The sequence below is a fragment of the Geotrypetes seraphini genome, chromosome 19, assembly GCF_902459505.1.
Source record: "Geotrypetes seraphini chromosome 19, aGeoSer1.1, whole genome shotgun sequence".
In the NCBI taxonomy this organism is placed as follows: domain Eukaryota; kingdom Metazoa; phylum Chordata; class Amphibia; order Gymnophiona; family Dermophiidae; genus Geotrypetes; species Geotrypetes seraphini.
The window spans coordinates 31,632,442-31,658,488 of NC_047102.1; the positions used below are offsets into that span (position 1 = coordinate 31,632,442).

Genomic DNA, 26,047 nt, shown 5'->3' on the forward strand with positions numbered 1-26,047 from the left:
TGTCCATCAAAATTTATCTGGATGGTTTAGTCAATAAAAACATTTAAAACTAGAAATAAATGTTTAACATGTAATTTAACTCTGGAATTCGTAGCCAGGGAATGTGATGAAAGCAGTTAGTTTAGTAGGGTTTAAAAAAGGTTTAGATGATTTCTTAGAAGTCCATAAGCAGTTATTATGATGGACTTGGGAAAATCTAGTTTATTTCTAGGATAAACAGTATATAATCTGTTTTACTGCTTGGGATTTTGGCAAGTACTTATGACCTGTTGGAAACAGGATACTGGGCTTGACGGACTTTTGGTCTGTCCCAGTATGTTACATTATATTTACAATCTACCTCCCAAACCTAGTGGAACCTCATTTTCAATCAAAAGTAATTACCAGTATTAGTAGCTCAAAAGCTTTTTTCCTCAAACTCATCTCAGTTCATTAGTGTATTTCTACAATTTCTTAGGTAGATTATTAGTGAGAATGTATGTCCTAATATTCAAAGGATTTATGCTTCTAGTGCTAGTGCACACTTACCACCACTTAAAATGGCTTACTGTGAGACATGCTCAGGCATAAGAACATAAGCAGTGCCTTTGCTGGATCAGACCAGAGGTCCATCATGCCCAGCAGCCCGCTCATGCCCATCAGGTCCAGGACCTGCATATTAATCCTCTATCTATACCCTAAGTTCAAAACTGATGCTAATCCAGGTGCTAATAAATTTTGGGTATTTTTTTGCTGGAGGGAGTGTGTTAGAGTGGGCATTCCAGGGCTGATCAGTTAGCACAGCTACATTACTGTGCACAATCTGGGTAACACATCCTTACTGCCTACAAAATAGTGGGTCCTTTTACAAAGCTGCACTGCTGAGCAGCGCTTGCTAAATAACAATTGCCCATTCTATTCCTATAGGTAATTGGGCATTTAGGCCCGGATTCTGTATAGGATGCCCTGCTTCACCACTAGACCACCAGGCTTTAAAAAGTAAGCACAGTGGACAGGACTGGGTGGCAGGGGTGGATCTGAGTCAGCCCTAAAATTATTCATGACTTTTTGTTATTTGCAGGCCAGCTTTGCCCCTAACCCCCGCGAATATGGAGGGAGATGTATAGAATGTTGAAGTCAGATGAATTATTCAAAACAAGAATAGGTATCATAGTTGCTCTCAACTCTATGAACAGATTAATAATGGAATTATGTGAATAAGCATGAATATGGTCAGCTGTGTGGGTTGTTGCAGCAGCTTTTGTTAGACATAAGATGTATTGTTTTAAATACGAGGTGCTACCCACAAGTTTGGGGAATGTGAACAGTGCACGCAAACTGGATATAATTTGCTCTTCTGCCGCTAGCGGTGTCTAGCAGTATACTTTGTGAATCAGTGTGCCAACAGGTGTGCAGTCGAGTGGTCGCATTGTTTTGTTCTGTGCAATTTTGTAAGGTTGTGTTTTAGTGACTGGATGGATTTTACTGAGCAAAGAATCTACATCAAATTTTGTTTCAAGCTTTAAAAACCTGCTGCAGAAACCCATCGTATTTTTCAGGAAGCCTTGGAGATAATGCCATGTGCCAAAACAAAACCTTTCTTTGGTAGAAATGCTTCAAGGACGGACAAACATCTGTCCACGACGATGACCGTTCCGGACGACCGTCAACAAGCACAACACCGTAAACCATAGCAAAGGTTTGTGAGACTATCCTTGCAGATCGTAGGCAAACTATCCACGATGTTTGTGAGATAGTAGGACAGTCATACGGGACGGTTCAATGAATTTTGTCAGATGAATTGAACATGAGATGCATTTCTGCAAAATTTGTGCTAAGACTGTGAACAGAAGGTCCATTGGGTTTCTGTCTGTTCAGAACTACATTACATACTCTCTCTATTCGCCTGACCTTGCCCCCTGTGTTTTTTTCCTATTCCCCAAAATGAAATTACATTACATTAGTGATTTCTATTCCGCCATTACCTTGCAGTTCTAGGCGGATTACATAAGAATTGTTATTACGACTGAAAGGGCGCCGTTTTAACACGATTGAAGAGAGGTCCTCAAGGCACTAACCCAAGATGGACTCATGGGCAAACCGCTGGGATCGCTGTTAACCTTCTCAAGGGGACTACTTCAAAGGAGACAGTGGAAACTAGGAGTTTTAGTAAACAATTCCCCGCGTAGCTGCAGTCCGAGCCTCCGGCCTAGCTGCACGAGCTCCCCCTGCTCAGACACAGAGTCAGTGAGGGAAGAAGGGTGGACCGCTCTTCAAGAGACATGCGCACAGCTCACACACGCCACTTTCGAGGGGGGAGGGAATTGGGGTAACACATTCCAAGCAGATATAAATAGTATAATCGAGTTACATTATGGGCTAGAGTCACAAAGCAAACCGATCATGTACCGCTCAGTTTGCGCTCAATTTCCGGCTCTGGCTCGATTCACTAACCACCTTCCAGACCTCATCTGCACCCTATGCGATCAGCGCATGCAAATGAATAAAAAGGCATGTAAGTTTCTTAACACGTCAATTCATAAAACCATTTTGTCCAAACCGACTGATCTATCCGTTCCAAAAAGTTACGACTGCTGAGGACCAGTCATTTACATCCTCGCCGGCTATTTCTGCCTAGCAACTGACACGTGCATGTTAAGAACCCAATCAAAAATATATATCTACTGCTCCCAAAATGCAAAATATATAAAAACTTTTAAATATATGTAAACCTTCATGTACATAAGCGTTACAAATAATTTTATTTCTTTTTTGGAATGCGCATAGCGAGTGCGGGAGTGAATCTCGGATTTGTAATGCATATTGCAAGAAAATCGTGGGTTAACCCTGTGCTCTCCTTGCGGATTGTACATTTCAAATATCAATGCCAAATGAAAAAAACCCAAAAATCAAATAAAACTTTTATGGGCCAGCGATCCCTCCCCCCTTCCTTTCAGCTGGATTGTTGCGTGCATGTGGTGTCAGGGTGTCGATAGCGTTTGCTACGTGCTTCACGGCAGATAGAGCCACACAGCCTCCTGGGATTCGTAGGCTGTATATAACAAGGTGTGATCTTAGCACATTGAACAGCTGTTAACTGTTGTGCCTTCTAGCAACTTAACAGTACTTTTCCTGAGAGAAATGGACTGCGCTGGTCGGCTACAGTTTCTGCTTCTTTTGAAATACGAGCACGTCGAGGAAGATGAGGCAAGAGCTAGAGAAATGAGAAGGCGAGCACTTCCCTGCTTGTACAGCTAGCAACAATACTTCAGAAAAAGAACGGTTGGTAAGAATACTTCCTTATTTATTGCCTTTTTTTACAACAACAATGCTTTGCGGTAGGCACATTCAGAGCCCGTTAATGACTTCCGCGCTTAAACCACGCCCCATTTCTGCGCAGTGAATTCCTAAAGAGCCAGTGCATGCATTATCAGTTTCAAAACCAACAAGGATACAGTGTGTACGTGCATTGATCGATGTTTCAGCGCTACGAGCGGCGTGTTTACAACTGGATCATTTGCATGGACAAGCTGACTGAATCGATGAAAAATCAAAGGAAGGGCAGATAATTCAAGCAGATTGAAATTGTTGAGTGACTAAAAATGAGTGTATGGTCAAGTAGTCACTTGATAAATCCTTGCAATAAACAAAAGCAAATGTCTTCAAGCGTTACTGAAACTTCGGCTCAGATTTGGCCGCCTCACCACCCAATTAGACTTGCAATTGCCATACAGGCTCTAAAACGCTATAGAAGCCAAGCTTAGTTTGTAGTAGATAAGAATTCATGCTTTTAATAGATTTTTATTAACTCCTTTTAAATGTTTATTTCAGAGACTTCATTACCCAAAGTTTGAGAGCAATGTCGGTTCCCTGAAGCAGTACGAAACATGGCACGTCAGAACCAGTGAACTTGTTAATTTCACCCCATCAATATAAGACGTAGAGTTTTAGAGCCTGTATGGGAATTTCAAGTCTAATTAGGTAGTGAGGCGGCCAAATCTGAGCTGAAGTTTCAGTAACGCTTGAAGACATTTGCTTATGTTTTGTTTTTTTCTTTATAACATTTTATTGAAGGAATTAAATAAATATACAATAATATGATACAAAGAGATAGTCATTACAATTAAATTCATAATGAAACATAAGAACATAAGCAATGCCTCCACAGGGTCAGACCTGAGGTCCATCGTGCCCAGCAGTCCACTCATGTGGCGGCCCAACAGGTCCAGGACCTGTGCAGTAATCCTCTATCTAATCCGCCTTCTTGTACAATCCTCCATCCTCAGTATTCTAGATTATTGCAACATCATTTACCTTAACGCCACAAAGAAAACAACCAGGAGACTAAAAATAATCCAGAATACCGCCGTGCGCCTCATCTTTGGCCTAAAGAAATGGGAACATGTCACCCCATTCTACCACCAACTCCACTGGCTGCCTTTCGAGTCTAGAGTCCTTTACAAATTCGCATGCTTCTGTTACAGGGCGGTAAATGGGTCCTCACCAAGTTACATCAATCCTCACTTCAACCTCTACCGCACCAACAACAAATCCCGTCGTATTCAGCTGTTCGCCTTCCCCTCACCCAAACATTGTCTCTTCAAAAGATTCCTTGACAGAACTTTCGCCTTCCAAGCAGCCAAGCTGAACCCATGGCTAGCACAAATGATACTAGAGGCCCCCAATTACCTCGGGTTCAGAAAATCACTTAAAACTTACCTATTCCACAAACAAGACCCGAAAGGTTCCCCCCCCCCTGACAATACCTCCCCCCCTCCCCAATCTGGCCCCCTCATGAGGCCTGCTCCTTTTTCTTCCCCTCTTTCCGCATCCTCTGTCTAGTTCAAATTAAGCTGATAAATAATTGAAACTATGTTACTCTGTAATTCTAATAACAAATCTGTAATTCTAATAACAAATCTGTAATTCTAATAACAACTCTGTAATTCTGACAAATAATTGTAAATCTGCCTGTCTATGCAGATCCTAATGTAACTCAATGTAAACCGCCTTGAACTCACATGGGTATGGCGGTATATAAAAATAAACTATTATTATTATTATTATTATCTATACCCCTCTATCCCCTTTTCCAGCAGGAAATTGTCCAATCCTTTCTTGAATCCCAGTATCGTACTCTGCCCTATTACGCTCTCTGGAAGCGCATTCCAGGTGTCCACCACACGTTGGGTAAAGAAGAACTTCCTGGCATTCGTTTTGAATCTGTCCCCTTTCAACTTTTCCGAATGCCCTCTTCCGAAACATTTGCATACATATTTTATCATTCCTCCAAAATATATTTCTATATACCTAATCTATTTTTTCCTATATCCCCCCTTCATTTTATTTATTTCATTTATACTTTAGATTGTTTTTTTAAATATTATTATATTATAATAAATGAATTAAAAGGAAATGCATTTCAAGTAAGTTAACATATATTAAAATCCTCATTCCTATTGCCTTTCCCTACCCTAGAATGAAAGGTGACGTGAAATACCAAATAAATAAAAATACTAAAAACATTTACTTAAATTTAATATAAAGTATTAAGAATCACTTCTTGCTTTCCAGGATAATTTTTGTACATAAGGGTCCCAGATTTTTAAAAAATAAACGTGTTCTTTTAGGAAATTTACGAACCTGAAATAAAATTGCTTATGTTTCTGTCAAGGACTTATCGACCATACTTGGGACTGACTGGGAAACGGATGCATTTCGGAACTCCAACCCTACGTCTCCTGCTCTCGCTTTGACCACTTCCCGGTCAGACGTCACGACGCTACGCCAGGAAAGTCCCCCAATGCCGACGCTCGGTGTACAAGTCGGATCTGGTTGGTTCCCAGCCGCCCAATAGTAGCGACCGTTATTGAGAGTTCGACGTCAGCGCGAGAGGAGTTGGCGCGTCTAAACCCCGCCCCTTCCTCTTTCCGCCGGCTCTGAGTCCAGAACGCACGCGGTGCGCGCGAGCTCTTCCCCACCACCCAGTGTAAGGTAGGTGCAGGGCGCCAAAACGGGTCGAGCTGGCCCGAGGGGAAGCGCGTGCGCTTGGCGTTTATTGGCCGCGTGCCGCCTCGGTGGTTGGCTTGGGACTTCGCGGCCTCGCGCTGCTACTGTCTGTTGGGACTGGCGGGGCCCTGTTCCCGCGTTGTGCAGGGTTCGAGCACTAGAGCCGCTGAGTTACCCTATTCAAGAGATGCAATCGGGGACCTCACGCACCGCATTCGTTTAGGTGAATGGGTCAATAAATGACGCCAGGAAACAGGAAAACCAGCCCTTAGAGATCCTATGTACTTGTTCCAAGCCTTCTTCCATGCATTCAGTACCCTTTCCATGAAGAACAGTTTGCTGAGATTACTTCTCAGTCTGGCCCCTTTCACCTTAAGAACATAAGACCCTCCATTCCTGAATGTGTGGGATGGTCAATCTCTTTTCCCAAGAATTTGTAGGCGGTCATTCTTTTGCTCCGCCTCCCATCCTTCTGAGCTGTCCTCCAGCTCCTCAGTTGTCTCTCTACCTGCAAGATGATAGGAGGTGGGCTTTTCCTCTCCTTTCGGTGCTGCACAGGATCCCACTCTTAGGACACCTCTGGCTGCAGGACCACACACATCCCACCCACCCGGTTACACTTTACAACAAAAATATTCCATATTCCAGAGTGCCAACAATAGCACGGGTTCAACAAATGACTGCGAGCCTTGGGAGTCAATGTGAGCCCAAAAGGTTCCCAAATATTACAAAACAAATGTCTCAGTTTGGTATCCAAAGATGTACAAAAGAGGAGTTTCTTGGAGGCTTGCTGTATCATGAGAGTACGCCAATGAGACTACATAGGCAGGTCCTGTTGTATTCAACAATGTAATATGGTTTTTTTCCCGACAAAATAGCTTGCTCCAAAAAGCCCCAAAAACCCTTCGTGGATGTACAGGGAAGAAACCCCAGCGTAAATAACATCTCAGGACAATGAGTCTACGCGTAATGCCACATAATGGAAATATGCGAGTGGACCAGTTTCCAAAATACTTGCACCAAAGGACAGGACCAGAATTGAAGTCCCAGGGTAGCCATAGGTTGATGACATTTAAGACATTGGTCAATACTACACATCTTGGCTCTGTGCAGATACACCGGAGATCTATAAATTTGTATTTTAGCCAACAAAATGTTTTTTACAATTTTGTACACTGCCTAAAAGGCTCATTGGGTGGTATAAGAAATTTTAAATAAACTTGAAACTTAAACAGAATCAGGTTCAGTATTTAGTTACTTTTGAATACAGTATATTCAGTTAATTTTGCACCTTATTGCATGCAGCAGCTAGCTCAACAGAAAAGATGTCAGTGTAACTTGTGCAGTTATATAATGTGTGGTATGAAGAAGACTTTGAAATGGTAGACATGAATTTTAAGTGCTATTTAAGAGAGCTTATTAAAGCTGAACATGTTTCTGTTTTCTGGGCTGTGGGTCAGGATGCGCTACGTTGCAGCTTACCTCTTGGCTGTCCTTGGTGGCAATGAATGTCCCAATTCTAAGGACTTGAAGAAGATCCTGGACAGCGTTGGCATTGAAACAGATGACCAGCGTATCAACAAGGTAATGACTTATTGTGTGATGCATGCCACTCTTGGAATTGTTTGACAGAGTGATTCTATGTGGCTGCTTTACACCAGCAGCATGTGACCTTTCTCCCTAGATGGAGTTTATTCTGCCTGCTCTGTGTAGAGCTGTGAGTTCAGGTTATTCCCACATCAAAAGTATGGAATATAATTTATGATCTGTTTATGTTCTTTATCTTAGCCAATAATCCTAACTCCTTTTTGTAGGTTATCAGCGAACTGAATGGTAAAAATATTGAGGAAGTCATTGCCCAGGGTAAGTATATTTGCCATGTGGATAGGGAAGGGTGTATTTTTCTGCATGCACTTTGACAAATATTTATTTATTCAATTTTCTATACTGTTCTCTCAGGGGAGCTCAGAACGGTTTACAAGCATTTATTCAGGTACTCAAGCATTTTTCCCTGCCTGTCCCGGTGGGTTCACAATCTGTCTAATGTACCTGCGGCAATGGGGGGGGGGGGGATTAAGTGACTTGCCCAGTGTCACAAGGAGCAGCATGGGTTTGAAGCCACACTCTCCCATGTACAGGCAGTTCCCGGTTTAAGAACAAATTCTGGTTTTTAAAACCGTTCTTAAGTTGAATTTGTATGTAACTCGGATTCTGTACAGTACACAGTCTATAAAAACGTTAAAGAAACAGTCCTCAAAATAAAGTACTGTAGTTTAAATAGATAGAAAAGATAGGTTTACACTTACTTTTGTTTTTCATCCATCCCACGGTCCCCTCTCCACCACCACATCCAACATCTCTCCCTCCTGGATTGGATCACATTATTAACTTGATATACTGCCATCGTATCAGAGGTTTGGGGGGAGCAAGAATAACTTGGTAAGGCTTCCTTCTCTGACTGGAATGGCAGCGATGCAGGGGCACTTTTCAGCTGTGTCAGCAGGAACGCAGGCAATATGTTTTTCCCTGGAGTTTGTGTTGCTCTTGCACCAGGCCTTTCTCTTACAGAACTCATAGTCTGGTCAACCTGGTGATGCTAATTTGGCAAGTACTGCTCAGGCCTCGGGCTGTTGGCCTCAGTTTGATCCACAGGGGGTTAAGTGCTGTCAGGTGGTACACATGGATGGTGGAGACCCTCAATCTAATTCCAACCTTTCCCTTGCTCTGTTGGGTGTTTTGGAAGGGTGTGTGTGGCAGATTTGGATGTAGATGAAGCACTTGTTGGGGAAGCAGATGATTCCACGGCCCTGCGTCTTTTCCACGGGAAGGAATTGTCCTTTATTTCCAAAGTGTTGCAGGGTCTGAATATTTCACAGGCTGACCCACAGGTGGCAGAACTGCGAACCCTCTTATGGCTGGCACAAGAAAGCCTAAAACATTTCCTGTCCATGAGGCCTTGCAGGAGCTTATTTCGGCTCAATGAGATATGCCAGAGGCATGTCTCCAAGTGGCAAAGGCCATGCGGCAGTTGTACCCCATAGCGCAGGATGAGCTGGAGAGATTTAAGCTCCCGAGAGTAGACGCTTTGGTGGCTTAGTGTATTTGGCGGATGCTTTGGCTAAGCAGATATCACTTTCTATGGCTTCTCGCAGATCATTTTGGTTCGCCATTGGGCGGCGGATGCGGCTTCCAAGCTATGTCTAGTACGCCTACCTTTTAAGGGTCGTCTGTTGTTTGGTGAAGATTTGGACAAATTGGTGAAGAATTTCAGAGGTTGCCGGAAGATAAGCCTTAGGGATCTTTAAAGGCCTTGTCTTACTGGGCGTGTTTCTGAGACACCGAGCGGTATAGACCTTTGCCGTCCTCGGGCAGCACTATAGAGGAATAAGGAAAAGCCTGAGTGGCAGATTTAAAAAGCCAGAACCGAAATCTTAAACTAAATAACTGATGGGTAGCTAGTGTTCTGACATGAAACAAGAAGGTATGCTATCAAATTTTTTACTCCATGGATTAATTTAACTGTTGTGTTTTGAATAAGCAGCAGTTGATATTTGGTTGTCTTTGAAGCAGAGAATTACAGTCTAACCAGATTAAACTAGGGAGTTAAGTGGAGGGTTTTATTGTCAAAGAATGAGCTGGCTATACAGATTTGATGTAATACAAAGAAGTTTTTCAAAACAGGAAATATGCTGTGAAGTGGTGATCTATGATGACATACTGGATAGGCGGGGACGGCTGGGATTTATGGGGAAAAGTTACGTGCTATTAACTACTGAAAGAAAAACTTAATATTATTAACTGAACGCTAAATATGATGCTGCTAGCTATGTCTGAGTTATGTTGGCGCTTCAATAAATTTAAAAAATAATTTTTAAAAAACCACACTATAGTTACTGTATCAGTATACATGTGTCAATGACTTGCTCTTTGAGATGGGACTGGAAGCGATGGGATACAAGTTACATCATTTAAAATATTCTTTCAGATATGAAGCAGTGATGTTAATGCATTCCATTTCCCTTCAGCTCCTTGTGACCCTGGGCAAAGCACTTAACATCAAGTACAAAAAAAAAGATTGTGAACCTGCTAGGGACAGAGAGATTATTTGCATATGATATGTACAGCGCTGTGTATGTCTGGTAGCACTGTAGAAATTAGTATTAGTAGTATACTTATTCTTGTAGGCCCATTATCTGGAGGGGTATAGAACCTCTCCAATTCCTTCCATCTGTTTTCTTCAAATGGTCTTTGTGTTAGGGGTTTACTGTTTAGAATTGGGAGACGGTGCAGTCTTTAAATTTTTTATTTTTTAATAGTGTCCATTCTAATACCTACAGGTTTTGAAGTTGGTACCTGCTGGGTTTCGCTTATGGACTAGATAAAATTAGAAAAGTTCTATCAAGATATGAGCTGACTGCTGACCAGTTCATAACACAAGTTTTCTGAACATAAATCATTTCCCTTCAGTTCTCAGAATCCCATCTCAGTTCCCCAAAATATGGCTTTTCTATATACTTTAGTCTTCTTACAGGAAGGAAAGGACTAATGTGAAAACTAGAATGTCTGAATGAGAGAAACGGGATAAAATTAAGATCAGGGTAATAATAATTTTATTCTTATATACCGCCAAAGCCATGATAGTTCGAGGTGGTTTACAACAAGAAGTGCTGGACAATCAGCGAAGTGGTCACAATATAAAATCATCGCCACTTTGATTTGCTATTATTGTTATTTTCTTTTTAATTTGTAAGTCACTCTTTGAAAATCTTGGATTCAAAAATTGGGGACTACAGATTGCTTAAGTGTAAGAAAATATGTTATATGTTTTCTTCTTATTATATATGTTTTAGGATACAATCTTACTGTACAAGATATAATGCTTGATAATTTTTTGTGTAAAATGATAAATAAATTAAAAAAAAAAAAAAATCATCGAATACAAGCCATGATAGTTCGAGGCAGTTTACAACAAGAGGTGCTGGATAATCAGCGAAGTGGTCACCATACAAAGTCATTGAATTCAAGCTTAACAGAATGAAAGAAGAGAAAAACTATAAAATTCTTAGGTTACAAATCGATTAAACATTCATTTTTACTGATTTTCTAAAATTGAAGTAGGATGAGGAAATCGGGATAATGTTGCCCAGCCAATCGTTCCATTTACCTGCCTGGAAGGCGAGAGTTCTGTCCAGAAATCTTTTGTAGTGGCAAGCCTTTATTGGTAGATAGGTGAACAGATGAATTCTACGTGTGGGTCTAATAGAACTATCCAGATTAAATTGAGAAACCAAGTACATGGGGGCCAGACCAAATATTGATTTAAAACAAAGACAAAAAAAATTTAAACAAAACTCGTGCTTCCAGGGGCAGCCAGTGAAGTTTTTGATAATAGGGACTTATGTGTTCCCATTTCTTCAACCCAAAAATCAGTCGAACTGCCGAATTTTGAATAACTCGTAGTCTTTGAAAGGTTTTTTTGAAGGATCCCAAGTAAATGATGTTGCAATAATCGAGCATGCTTAAAATTGGAAGATTGAACCAATAAGCGGAGTGATGCTGCATCAAAGTATTTTCTAATGGTTCTGAGTTTCCATAGTTTCGAGAAGCATTTTCTAACCAATAAATCTGTGTGAACATTTAGAGTAAGGTGACGGTCCAGAGTCACTCCCAGAATTTTTATGGAATAATCAATAGGGAAGACCTGACCATTCAAGAAAATCGATGAGTCTTTAATTTGCCAAGAAAATTTTGGTTTTGTCTGAGTTGAGTTTCAATTTGAATTCGGTCATCCATAATTCAATTTGCTTTAATATGGATGATAGTGATATCGTCTGCGTAGATGTAAAATTTAACTTTTAAGCTTTGCAGTAAGTTCCCCAATGAGGCAAGGTAAATGTTGAACAATGTAGGGGATAGAGGAGAGCCCTGTGAAACTCCGCAAGAGTTTACCCAGCTGCAGGAATGTTTATTATCACTATAGACTTGATATGATCGTTTACTCAAAAAACCCTGAAACCATTTTAACACATTACCTGAAAGACCAATTGACTCCAAACAGTCAATCAGAATAGCATGATTGACCAAATCGATACCTTCAGTGCTCCTTCCAAGGAGTGGCTTGAATATATGCAAATTTTTTTCATGTGAGTATTTAGTTCTAAAATAAAATAATTTTTTGATCCCCAGTATTATCAATGCATTTCTGTATATAACACAAAAAAAATCACACACATGGTAATTGATTTAGTTAATTTTTTTATAGCGTAATTTTGTTTGAAAGTCAGATTGGATTAGTGTTTTTGTGAGTGACTGTGTAATGACCATGTAATGTGTATGAGCGATTGCTCATGCACTCCACTTAGAGGGAACATAGTATACATGGTAACATATAACATAGCAGATGACAGCAGATAAAGACCTGAATGGTCCATTTAGTCTGCCCAACCTGATTCAATTTAAATTTTTTCTTCTTAGCTATTTTTGGGCAAGAATCAAAAGTTCTACCCGGTACCGTGCTTGGGTTCCAACTGCCGAAATCTCCATCAAAACCTACTCCAGCCCATCTACACCCTCCCAGCCATTGAAGCCCTCTCCAGCCCATCCTCCCCCAAACGGCCTTATACAGACTGTGCAAGTCTGCCCAGTACTGGCCTTAGTTCAATATTCACTATTATTTTCTGATTCTAGATCCTCTGTGTTCGTCCTACGCTTCTTTGAATTCTGTCACTGTTTTCCTCTCCACCACCTCTCTCAGGAGCGCATTCCAGGCATCCACCACCCTCTCCGTAAAGTAGAATTTCCTTACATTGTTCTTGAATCTACCACCCTTCAACCTTTAATATGATGCCAGAAGATCAAATAGCTACATAGCTTCTGGTTACAGCTAGAGGATCAAGCAGAAAAATGTGAGGATGAAAGGATAGTCCTTCCTTAAGAGCACACAAACTTTATTGGAGAATCACATAAGACGGATTACAGCTCGGCCACCTTTTCTCTTTGGTCTCACGTATTTGCTCTGTTTTTCTGAGCTGACTAGCTAAGCTGTGATTCTCCAATAAAGTTTGTGTGTTCCTAAGGAAGGACTGTCCTTTCATCCTTACTTTTTTGCTTGTGCATCGACTGCATAGGGTATGACTTTCCTGGCGGGGGGGAGTTTGGTTACAGCTAGAGAGTCTTCAGACCAGTCTCTTGCCTCCCTTGCATGGGGAGAGGCATGATGGGTCAGGACTGCAGAGATTTGCCGCTAAATATCCACAGTGTACAGAGATAAGAATAACAGTTAAAAAAAAAGACACAAAGCCCCAAACCTTTCAGTGCATAGCTGCAATTATACTCTTGCTCTACCCAGTCCAAATGGGGAAGAAACTGGCAGGGTGACCAATCGGAGCACGCGTACATGCAGAGGAAAAGAATGCATCTTGCTCTGTTACTGATAAAGCAGCTGAGAGCTCTTTAGTAAGTCTTTAGAAATCTGTGGTAAACACAAGGGCATGTCGGCTCAGAGAAACAGAGCAAATACGCGAGACCAAAGGTAAAAGGATTAAATAAAGGCCTTGGATACCTAGGAATTCTAATTCCCAGTTTATAAGGCCAATTTTCATATTTTCCAAAGAGGCAAAAAGGATTCTTATCTATTTGGAATTCCAGTATATGCTTGATGTCCCTCACGGCCCATGATCAAGTTTTGAATAGGTTACAGAAGGTGGCTAATGTTTCTGATTGTACTCTTTGAGCTCTCGGGTTCAGTGTTAATTGTGAGGGTTTGGGGTTATGAGTACAGACCCCCAGATCTGGTTTAGATGATCGTGGTACTTGTTCTTTTTCTTTTGCATTGTTCATGTCGGTTTGTAAATCTTGATAGATAAAAAGATTTTCAAATAAACCCAATTTCCAGCAACAGAGGCATCTTAGTTTTATTCTGCATCATGAACTGTCTAGTTGCTGATGCTGTGTTAGTCAAAGTATCGGTGGGGGTAGACCACTGAGGCCATGGCCCTTTCTGCCTATAGACTAATTGGGTGAGGGGGCGGCTACTGGATGTGAAGGAGTTCTGTTGTGGAAGGGGCCCCCTCCTAGCAAAAGCAAATACACTCAAAAACAGAAGTCCAAAATTCTGCATAGGTGAAAGAACAATGAACTTAGCTCCCAAAACATTCAGGACATCCACCAACAAACTCCAATTGGGACATCCACCAACAAACTCCAATTCAGGGCACTGTAGTTTCCCACGAAGTGGGGTTTTTAACCAATGAAGCATAACAGGTTTCCCCCCCACTTTTTCACTTAATGTCACTAAATCCTATACTCAAGTGTTCTACCTGTACAGTCATAGAACCTCTATTCTCCCTTCCTTATTACTCCATAACTCTCCTCAAAGAGCTATAATGTAACATAAACATTCTGTAATTCCTTATATTGTAAGTCACATTTAACGTGTTTAAGTATATCATGACTCAGAAATACTAGATTAGATAAAGACACACACCAGAACCACCTTTGTGCCCATTTTCTCCAGGATCAAGCAAGTTGCTTTGTTTTTATATCGGAAAGCAAAGCTTTTATGTGTTTTAAATGGAAAAGATTTTGAGTATGAAGTCTCATGAATGGTTAAAACTCCTTTTGTTTTCCATCAAATACCATACTGCAGTATCTATCATTTGTGTCACTCTAAGTTGTGTGGGTGTAGTCCACCTACATTCCTGCCAGTGGCATTGCTGTTTCAACATCACATTTTCATAAGCAAGAGAAGGGCAAGTTCTGCAGGACTCCTGCTTGTCCCTAGTGATTGAAAACACAGTGACAAAAAATGAGGTTGGAGGACTAGCACACAGCTTGGAACATTGCCTATAACATTTCTCTTGCTTCGAACTGTAATCGTCTTCTACCATAGTTTATCTTGTATGTTCTGAGCTTACCATGTCCTCATGAATGGAACTTGTGCTTTCTAATTCAATTGTTTCCAGATTCATGAATTACACCACCGATATAGGACCTCAATGCCTTTTGTATACCTCTCTTGAAACCACAGTTTCAGTTCATAGAATCTTCATTGTCAAGAATATAATCTGGAAGGTACTCTTGTCTAATAGCTATTAATTTGGCTAGAAGAATGTCAGCTTCAAGCCTTGGTCATGAGTGAACCTTAATTTTGTTATAATGGTCATGCCAGAGTTGGTCATACCTTGTGTGAATTAAGAAATAGTGCTAAACATCACTGAGAAACTCTAGACTGTAAATGAACTCTGACTTATAGAACCAGAATCCATTAGAAAGTCTATGAAGCTGTTCATCTTTAGTCCCAAGAGACTTGCCTTGCCAACACATCACCCAACTGGCTAGTTTCTTGTAACCTCATCAAATCAGAGCCAGTGGCATTCATAAAATTTGCTTCATTGGATAGCATTTGCAAGATGTAGCTGCTTGCTCCTCTCTTAGTACTGCTACTTGAACCAGTTGTCAGTCAGGGACCGTGCATTCAGTAAAGCAATACTGCCCAACCTATGCAATTCTTGCTTTATCATGTGATCGGGTCTCTCCTCAACAATGGACTTGTGTGCCCGATTAGTCTTGTGGTTTTAATCCTGTGGTGGGGGAGGGGGAAGTTAGTCTGTAAAATCAGCTTGCTTACTGACTGGTGATGTGCTCATGGCTCCCTGTAAACATTCTTAAACTCGTTCTTTTATGTGTTTTGCAGGGAATGGAAAGCTTGCCAGTATGCCTGCCGGTGGTGCTGTAGCAGTCTCAGCTGGTGCCAGTTCTGCTGCCCCAGCTACAGGGGCAGCTCCTGCTGCTGGTGAGTATGTGCCTGTGCTGTTTCTGTTCAAGAGCATTCCAGGAGCTACTTATAGATACTTTGGCTTAAACTGCAAGCCATAAAATGCTGCTTAACATTTTTTTTATTTTTCAAATATTTTTTATTGAAGATTTTCACAAACATTTCAAATAAGACTTCCACAAATCCAAAATACTTTCAATACAAAGCAGAAATAAGTTCACCAAAACAGTGTAATTCACAAAAAAGGATATAAAAACAAATCCCTTCATCGACCCACCCTCCCAAAAGGGTCCTTCCCTCTAAGTAAAGAAATAAAGACAATCCAGCAAAAAGAACAAGGAGTAACAATCTAGATTGCGGCCTGCTACTGGTGGGCCTCCTTCCAAGAAATAAGGATCCCAGATCTTATAAAAGGAGACCAAGTGGTTCAATTTCAAGGCAGTCAATTTAGCCATCAAAATATATATAATCCAATTGTTGACAAACAGCCTCTGAATCAGGGAGCGAGAGCTTCCTCCATTCCCAAGCAAGGACCAGTCTCGCTGCCACAAAAATATAAGAGACCAATTTATGTACTCCAGGTCGAATCTCTACATGGCTTACATTGAGCAAACAATATACTCCACCCTTTTTGGATACTGCTCCCTAGTAATATGAAAAACTAATACAAAAACTGAGCTCCTAAAAGTGACCAATTTGGAACAGGCCCACCAAATATGATACATGACTCCCTGATCACAGGCTCTCCAACATTTCCCCCTCTCCCTGGTGGAACCAAGACCTACATCTAACTGGGGTGCAGTACCAACAAACAACATTTTGTGTCAATTTTCATTCAGGTGGCTATCAACTGAAACCTTAAGTAGATCAGAGAGAACACTTCACCATGTTAGGGAGCCATCCAAGCCAGTAAAGGTAGTGAAAGGTAGCAATGGGGTAACTGAAAGAAATCGCAGCTAACCTGGAAGATATAATAAACAAAATCAGCAAACTAAAGAGCAGTAAATCACCTGGAGCATACTGAAGTAATCTATCATTAAAATTGTCTAGAAAGTAGTCAAAATAATGCCATTTTTTAAAAAAGTATTCCAAGAGTGATCTGGAAAACTACATAATGGTGAGCTGATGTCTGTGCTGGGTAAAATGGTAGAGACTATTATAAGATCCAAATTGCTGAGCACATCTTTAAGCTTGGATTACTTGGACAGAATCAACATGGGTTTAGCTAAGGGAAGTCTTAGCTTACTAATCAGCTACATTTTTTTGGAAAGCATGAATAAATATGTATAAAAGGGAGTTGATTCTAGAGGCTCATTTTCAAAACACTTTGACATACCGTGTGTGTAAGTGCTTTGAAAATGAACCCCTTCGTAGGTTTTTACAACCCAGTGGTTTACATACAGGTACTTTAAGCATTTTCCCTGTCTGTCCCGGTGGGCTCACAATCTGTCTAATGAACCTGAGGCAGTGGAGGATTAAGTGACTAGCTCAGGGTCACCGGTTTCCAGAAAGCTTTTGACAAAATCTGTTATGAGAAGCTCTTGAGGAAACTAAAAAGCCATAAGATAGGAGGTAAGTTGCATTAAACTATGTACTTACCCCAGGACAAGCAGGCAGCATATTCTCTACATGTGGGTGACGTCACCGACGGAGCCTCCTAGCGGTTTACAGAATACAACCAATGTCAAAGCTCTGTTTTTTACATTGTTGTCCAAAATCATGGAATAGTTTACCTGTTAATATGCCTTTGCTCTTGTTAGCCAGGAAGGCCAGATTCCGGTTGCCTTAGTACCATAGACCTTATTTCTATGTTTCTGGGAGAGTTTGGGAATTGGAAGTAACTGATTAGTGTCCCTTCTTTATTCTTTGCAGCTGAGGAGAAGAAGGTAGAGAAAGAAGAATCAGAGGAATCTGATGATGACATGGGGTTTGGTCTTTTTGACTAAATGTTACAGAAAAGTTTATTAAAAGCTTTTTGTTTCAAAAACAATATGGTTCTTATTTAAATAGTATAAGTTGAGATAAGAAACTCTTGATGCCAATGAATTGCAGCCTCATTTAGTTTAGATAAACAGTGCTGATAAGCATTTATAAACCTTATTGTTTATGGTCATGCATTGTGGGATGAAACAATAAAAATCGATGTAAGGTGTACTTGGTATAAACATGACCATCAACTCAGTGATACAAATTTGACATTCCCTTGATTGAAGGGAGTGGATTAAGCTCTGGATGTGTATTAGTATTAGGTGTGTACTCCCCAATCCAAGTAATGCATTTGATTCACTGCCTTTCTGTGTTATATACAAGTACTTTTGCTATCCCTCATGGGCTCATAGTCGTTGATATTCATTTATTGGGATTTATTAACTGCTTTTTTCATGAAGAGATTCAGCGAAAGAGGTTTGCAATACATTGAAGAATAATCCGGTGCTCTTGAGTGATATGTTGGGTACCTGACTTTCCCAAGGTTACAAAGGGCTGCAGTGGGAATCAAACCTGGTTCCCAGACCTGCACTATTTTGCCCCTTTGCTTTCCCCTCAAGACCTTAATCCCTCTGCATTTGGAAGGGACTCATAAGTCACTGACTAGAGTGGAAATGTTTGCATGGGTGACTGGGTTCTGTTTGAAGAGTAGAATTTTTTGCCTTATTGCAGATGGGAGATTCAGTACTCACTCTGTTCTGTTGATTCTTCTGTAAGTAGATGATGTAGATGACTTTCTTTAATTCCCGTAGTAACAATGAAGTGCTGAAACATGCCAAAGGGGTATTAAAAAATTATCTTTAATAATAACAGAACCTGACATGCCCATGTTTTCAGTAAATGATGCGGGAATGCAGAAAATACAGTTTACAGTACAAATACTACACACAGAATATGGTCAGTTCAGCTGACAGCTGAAACAAAACTTTCTCCCTTATGATAGACTGGCCCCACTCAGTGTATCCTAGTAGGGTACATAAGGATTGCCGCTGCTGGGTCAGACCTGTGGTCCATCCTGCCCAGCAGTCTGCTCACGCGGCGGCTCCAAGGTCAAGATCAGTGCTCCAAATGAGTCCAGTCTCACCAGTTTAGCATGAACTTGCCAAACTTTGTCTTTAAACCCTGGAGGGTGTTTTCCCCTATAACAGACTCCGGAAGAGTGTTCTAGTTTTCCACCACTCTGGGTGAAGAAGAATTTCCTTACGTTCATACGGAATCTATCCCCTTTCAACTTTAGGGACTGTCCTCTTGTTCTCCCTACCTTGGAGAGGGTGAACAGTCTGTCTTTCTCTACTAAGTCTATTCCCTTCAGTATTTTGAATATTTCAATCATGTCCCCTCTCAGTCTCCTCTTTTCAAGGGAGAAAAGGCCCAGTTTCTCTAATCTCTCGCTGTACGGCAACTCCTCCAGCCCCTTAACCATTTTAGTCGCTCTTTTCTGGACCCTTTCGAGTTGTACCGTGTCCTCCTTCATATATGGCGACCTGTGCTGGACGCAGCACTCCAGGTGAGGGCGCACCATGGCCCAGTACAGCGGCATGATAACCTTCTCCGATCTGTTCGTGATCCCCTTCTTGATCATTCCTAGCATTCTGTTCGCCCTTTTCGCTGCCTCAGCACATTATACAAATGGCTTCATGGACTTGTTGATCAGAACTCTGGAGCTCCCAGTAGCTGCAGTGTGTATGTTATGTGAGCACACAACACACGCACAGCAGCTGCTCCCATTAAAATAGAACCCCCCTCCTAATGCTTCACACTGACCTGGGGCCCCCCTGACACCCTCACCCCATACCTTTTTTCAAAATCCACCAGTGCTCACTCTCTGCTGCTTGAAGAGCCATCTGTTTAAAATTGTGGCTCTGCCCAATGCATCCTGGGCTGCACTGGGAGAGGCTTAAGAATATAAGAAGTTGCCTCCACTGGGTCAGACCAGAGGTCCATCGCGCCCAGTGGTCCGCTCCCGTGGCTGCCCATCAGGTCTATGACATGTGAAGTGGTTCCTGACCATTTCTATAACTACCTCTACTCCTATCTGTACCCCTCAATCCCCTTATCCTTTAGGAACCTATCTAAACCTTCCTTGAACCCCTGCAATGTGCTGTGGCCTATTACAACCTCCGGAAGCGCGTTCCATGTGTCAACCACACTCTGGGTAAAAAAGAACTTCCTAGCATTTGTTCTAAACCTGTCCCCTCTCAGTTTCTCCGAGTGACCCCTGATTGTCCCAGGTGCATAAGATCCCTTCCCACCCCCAGCCAATAAGTGCTTAGGCCCCTCTCACTGCATCCCAGGATGCAGGGGCAGGGCCATCATTTCGAAAAGGGAGACTTTCAGCCAGGAGGAAATGGGCATCCCTCCTACTGATTTGGGAAAAAAATGTGTGTGTGGGGGGGGGTCCTGTGCCAGTGGGGGGGAAGGGTGCATTGTGGATCAGGGGCTCAGTCCTGTAGTTCTTTCCTTTAACTAGCAGGTTCAATGAAAAATATATAATAAATACAATGCACTATTTGTGAACTTTAGTTACCTTACACATAATCATATATGCAAGTACATTATTATAAGTTAAAAGGTCCTGGAATGCAGTGCAAATCACTAAGACAAAATCTGTAGCATGTCACCTCCAGCTAAATTCTTTCTGGGAGAGATGTAGTTGGGCAACTTAAAAAAAGATGTTTGCTTCAGAAGTGTAAGAAGAATGCTAATCAATAACTAGAAGTTCTGCACATTAAATACAGCATAGGCTGTCGTCTCTGCTAAAGGAATTTTATCACTGCTTTTCCTGTCTAATAGAGATAAAATCTGAGCCATCAAACTCTTTCTCCACTACCGATTTTTCTTCAAGCTATGCCTCTTTTGCTGTCTTGTTACTCTAAATCTTGTGCTTTCAGCAACTCTTGCTCCCTTTGCTGGCGGCAGTGGTGCCCTGTCAAAGTCTGGTATTATTACATCCTTAGTTCCTGTTGCTTTGCAAGAGGATTCACCAAGCACCTATTCCAAAAGGCAAAGGTGGGTGTTTCTTGTTGAGGGACATTTTCAAAAAACAAACGTCCAAGTCCGACTTGGATGTTTCCAGCCGGACGTCCAAAGTTGGAGGAACAGAAATGGCCCTTTTCAAAGGGCAAACTGCTGGATGTCCAAATATAATTTTTTAAAAAATTTTTAACCATCTACTTAGATGACTTGGGCACCGGAACATCTAGGCCGCAAGAACGTCTAACTTTATACCTCCATTTTCGGTCAGAAAAACATCTATGTTGAAAATATCCAAATGCAGACCATTTGGATGTGGGAGGAGCCAGCATAGTAACTCCAGTGTCGTGATCAATCTAGTTGGAAGGGAATGGGATACAAGGAATTTCTGTGGATAAAATTAATGTGATAGTATGTTCTCTGGAAATAATATACCACATCCCAACAGCTTTCTAAGTTCACCCTCTGTATGTGTACTGACGGATAATAAAAACAAGTAACTTCAGTATAATAAAAGCAAAGAACTAAACACCCCCCACCCACCCCTTTTATGACATATAACATAAAACTCAAACACACACCTCTAGACATAACACGTATCATCAGCTTGTTATCCCAAAGTGATTATAGATTTTGACCATAAAACCTGTAGGAATTGCCAACCTCATTCTTCAGGGCAACCATGGATGAGATGAGTTGATAGGTGATCAGATGAAAGGCTGGAGAGTTTAGAGCAGGGCTGCCCAAGTCCAGTGCTCGAGATCTACTGGCATACCAAGAAGGCAGTGCAGGCAAATCTCTCTCATGCATATTCATTGTGGCTATCCTGAAAACCCAGCCTGCCAGTAGATCTCGAGGACCGGACTTGGGCAGCCCTGGTTTAGAGAGACAAAGGTTAAGGTCTTGTCCCAGTGGTACCCTTTTTATATCATTTGTACCATCAGCAATGCGTACGAAGATTAGATCTCGTTTGCTGTGCTTGTTATTGCTCGGAAATCCAGAAAAAATGGCTTTGATGTCACTCTATGCTTTTCTAAAGAGACTGGAGGTTGATATGGCCAAAAGATCCCTTAAACTGTTCACATTTTTTTGTCTTATCAGTTAAGTTGCAATATTAACAGGGTCACGGGTATTTCTTTAGCAGGCTTGCTTGGACATGTTTTAACATAACTACAGTCTTTGCTTTCTTAGAGCAAATGAGCACTGGAACAGATGCTGTTCCACTGGTTTGTATGGTTAGGCTCCACAATACACTGGCTTGTGGCAGGGGCTTTCATGTGTTGTCTCTCTTTTTTTTTTTTTCCTTTATTTATGTCAACTTAAGTTGGAACAAGGTATAAGCAAAATGGCAAAAACAAAGCTTTAGAAGAAACATGAGCAGCATGACATATCCGCCAGACACATGTATAATACACAAACATCTATCCAAATCTACAGGCAGTAAGGATAATCAGACTGCATTCCCCAGTTCCAAGTGGAGACGGGACAGGAAAATTGAGTTCCTGCGGGACAGGGACAAATTTGTCCCCATGTCATTCTCTAATTCCCACTGCAGCTCCTTTGGACACTGGCAAATCACTTAGCACTCCATTGTTGTGCAAAGGATTCCAGACAATAGGTGATCTCACTCTTCCCACAAACTCTTTGCAGAAGGATGAGAAAGAGAAACAGTTACCATACCAAGAAGGAATGGAGAGATACAGTTAAACTATATAAGTTAGAACTGAATTCAAAAAGGAAAACATACTACACTAAACTAATGGGCCCACAAGACAGAAAACAGCCATTTAAACTGCTGAGAGAACTTAAATACCAGAGTTACGTGGACTAAAGTCAGTGATCGTCACTAAACCAGTTTTGACTGCTTTAGTGACTATCATATTTGCCAACTCCATGCACAAAATGGCTCACTGCGTGTTTTCCCCCTCTATCGCCCATTTTCCGATCCAGCCATGTAAATTAGCTATTTAATATTAAAACCCCTTGCAAAGTACGCGAGCGATTGATGCACAAAAAAAAAGCAACTGGTCAAGATCAGTCACTTACCTGTCCCATTAAAAAATGAGTGCTCCAAATGAGTCCAGTCTCACCAGTTTAGCATGAACTTGTCCAACTTTGTCTTGAAACCCTGGAGGGTATTTTCTCCTATAACAGACTCTGGAAAAGCGTTCCACCACTCTATGGGTGAAGAAGAATTTCCTTACGTTTGTACGGAATCTATCTCCTTTCAACTTTAGAGAGTGTCCTCTCGTTCTCCCCACCTTGGAGAGGAACAATCTCTCTTTCTCTACTAAGTCTATTCCCTTCAGTATTTTGAATGTTTCGATCATGTCCCTTTGCAGTCTCCTCTTTTCAAGGGAGAAGAGGCCCAGCTTCTCCAGTCTCTCACTATACGGCAATTCCTCCATCCCCTTAACCATTTTACTCGCTCTTCTCTGAACCCTTTCAAGTTGTACCGTGTCCTCCTTTATGTACAGCGACCAGTGCTCCAGTACTCCAGTTGAGGGCGCACCATGACCCAGTACTGTATATTAAATACATTTGAACTGTGGACTTGAATTCGGATCTGACACCATGAGCTTTTTCCATTCGGATCTGACACTATGAGCTTTTTCCATGTTTATGTTTATATTCCCTCCCAACCCTGTCATGAGAATTTTTGTAATCTGACCTGCTGTGAGTGAGGATACTCTACAACTTAGGGGAGAGGGGAAGACATCTTGACTGTAAGTTGAATACTGTCAGCAATGCTTGGAGTCTTGTTTATAATCCCATATCATCCCTATCAAATTGGGCTGGAGATTTGACAAGCAACATTTAAACAAGGGTGATGGGGGGGGGGGCTGCACAGAATGGAGGGCACAGCTCTCGCCAACTTGTTGGGGAGACTAGCATGGACTGTGTGGGTCTTCATCTGCTGTCTTTAGCTGTATTACTGTGTGTTAATGACCACTAGGTGTCATCATTGAACAGTGCCTCCCCATACGGAACAAGAATGTAGCATCCACATACGATATTCCCAGCCTGGGGAAGAAAGACCTTACCTGGAAATTTACAGTAGTTCCTCTGCATGGTAGCACACATCACTGGGGGGCTGAGTACATCTTGAATTTCACTAGCCATTACTATGATACAATAATTGAACTGTGAGGATAGCCATGTTTTAACAAGAGGTTCTAGACTAGAGTGGGAGCACTCAGACCAGTTGCGTACCCAGGGTATATGACACCCAGGGCCAATTATTTTTAATACCCCCTCCAGAGGAGCACTCCCTAGGAACTGCACCTGGGGTGGACTTCCCCCCTCGGTACACCACTCCCTGAGGAAGGGGATTAGTCCAATAAAAAGATTACTTTATTTCCATTTTCTAGTTATAAATGTTTATCAATGCAGCTACAATACTACTTTATTCTAAAGCAACAAGAATAATTTTTTTTCTACCTTTTGTCATCTCTAGTTTCTGCTTTCCTCATCTTCACTCTCCAATCCATCGTCCACCCTATTTCTCTGTCTCTTCCATTTTTCTGTTTCTACTCCCTCTCATTTCTCCTTCCTTCCCACTCCAACTCACCCCCCCCCCCCCTTGGTCTGACATCTGCTTCCCTTTCCCTGTGCCCTGGGATCTCTTTCCTCTCTTCTCCTTCCTTCTCTCCCTCCATGCTCTGGCATCTCTTTTCCTTCCTTTACCTCCCTCCCTCCCTCCCTTCCCAATGGTCTGGCATCTCAGTCTCCTTGCCTTCCCTCTCCATGCCCTGGCATCTCTCTCCTGTCCTTCTCTTCCATCTCTCACTCCCCCTCTGTGCTTTGGTATCTCCTCTCTTTCCTCCCTCCCTCCCTCCTTTCTCCCTGGTCTGGTATCTCTGTCTCCTTCCCTTTCCTCCCCTCATACCCTGGCATCTTCCTCCCCCTTCATAACCTAGCATCTCCTTTCCTTCCTTCCCTTCCCCATGGTCTAGCATCTCTCTCATCTCCTCTCCCATGGTCTTCCGCCCTCCCTCCGTCTCCCCAATTGGGTGCAGCATTTCTCTCCCCCCCCCCTCCCTCTCTTTGTAATCAGTCAGTGGCATACAAAAAGGGGGCGGTCCAACCTGGGTGTAACCCATAAGGGGGTGCTCTGACAATATCTCTGAGGGCTAGCGCCAGAGTCAAGCACTTCTTCCCGGCAGCAGCAGCGTTCACAATTCACTGTCCTTGCCCACGTCGGGCCTTCCTCTCTGCCAGGTCCTGCCTACTTCCTGTTTCCGCAAAGGCAGGACCCAGTAGAGAGGAAGACCCAACACTGACATGAGCAGTGAATTGTGAAAGCTGCTTGACTCTGGTGCTAGCCCTCAGAGATATTGTCAGAGCACCCCCTTATGGGCTACACCCAGGGTGGACTGCCCCCTTTTTGTATGCCACTGACTCAGATTACTCCCCAGCTCTATGTATGATGTTCACTGTATAATTACTATGTATTCCTAATCACATTGTTATTCCTGAACCTCATTAGGCATAGAGTGACCCAGAAATTGCAGATTAGATTAGATTTCGTCACTGTATTACCCACCGACCTTTGGCAGCGAAAAGAGCTTCTAAGTTGATAAGGGGGAGAAAAACAGACAAAAAAAAGAGAAAATGCATCTGGCCGAGGGGAAAATCTGCTGAGAGAATACAGTAGCAGTGTCCATGATCAGCTTACTGCTGAGGTTTGTGTGCTGGCTGGCTGATAAGGACAGGTGTTTTCCTGCCCCTTACACTGTTGCTTAATCATCACTGATAAGATGGGCTCCTAGGAAGTCACAAAAGTCAGAAGCACATAATGCAAAGCTGTAGATTTGTGAGGGCAAAGAATATCCTTTTGGAGACCCAGGCAGGTACTTGAATGTCTTGCATTCTCACCTGCAACCTTGATGGAGTCCTTACGTGCTAAAAATACTATTAGAGAATACTATTAGAGACGTAACCTAAAAAATAAAATGTCCAAAAAAAGGCGAAGTTGGCACTTGGACGTCCCAATTGCCAGGACATCCAAAAGCCAATTTCCAAAACCATTTTTCTTGACATCTAGTGAGATGTTTCACCCACTGTGCGTTCAGAGTTCAAAGAGGCATATTAAGAGGTTGGCTATGGGTGGGCTTAGACTTGGATGCCTTGCAGTGATAATCAAACGTTTCCCAAAATGTCCTGGACAGAACGTAGACGTTCAGAGCTAGACCTCTTTTAGATGTGTATAAGTGTCAGTCCTCTCTGCCCCCCTGCGTGCCCCCCTTAACAGAATTCAAAAAAGTGTGGGATAAACATAAAGGATCTCTAATTAGAAAATTAATGGTATAAATTAAAAAACTA

The 26,047-nt window shown here is 42.0% G+C and overlaps 2 protein-coding genes across 6 annotated transcripts in view; one reads left to right on the top strand and one right to left on the bottom strand.

Annotated features, from left to right (window-relative positions):
* PIDD1 (p53-induced death domain protein 1) overlaps nt 1-5,755 on the bottom strand; it is a 38,377-nt gene extending 32,622 nt beyond the window's left edge. For all 4 annotated transcript variants that reach the window (XM_033928157.1, XM_033928156.1, XM_033928158.1 and 1 more), the window contains exon 1: nt 5,623-5,755. The gene's annotated coding sequence lies outside the window, so the exon portion shown is untranslated. The remainder of the gene's footprint in view (nt 1-5,622) is intronic.
* Nucleotides 5,756-5,816: 61 nt separating this feature from the next.
* Nucleotides 5,817-17,753, top strand: RPLP2 (ribosomal protein lateral stalk subunit P2). Of its 2 annotated transcripts, XM_033928161.1 has the most exons (6): nt 5,817-5,973; nt 7,449-7,572; nt 7,803-7,851; nt 7,948-7,981; nt 15,683-15,781; nt 17,636-17,753. In XM_033928161.1, the coding sequence occupies exons 2-6, from the start codon at nt 7,450-7,452 to the stop codon at nt 17,637-17,639; spliced, it is 309 nt and encodes a 102-aa protein (XP_033784052.1). In that variant the 5' UTR covers nt 5,817-5,973; nt 7,449; the 3' UTR covers nt 17,640-17,753. The 2 variants fall into 2 exon arrangements, with proteins under 2 accessions (XP_033784052.1, XP_033784051.1); XM_033928160.1 differs by lacking the exon at nt 7,948-7,981 and having other exon boundaries at nt 5,818-5,973.
* The last annotated feature ends 8,294 nt before the right edge of the window (nt 17,754-26,047 follow it).

Bases quoted from the DNA above. Each gene is read 5' to 3' on its own strand.
- RPLP2 (XM_033928160.1), top strand. From the start codon at position 7,450: ATGCGCTACGTTGCAGCTTACCTCTTGGCTGTCCTTGGTGGCAATGAA. The intron at 7,852-15,682 runs GTAAGTATATTT...TGTGTTTTGCAG, and splicing joins TGAGGAAGTCATTGCCCAGG to GGAATGGAAAGCTTGCCAGT. The intron at 15,782-17,635 runs GTGAGTATGTGC...TATTCTTTGCAG, and splicing joins AGGGGCAGCTCCTGCTGCTG to CTGAGGAGAAGAAGGTAGAG.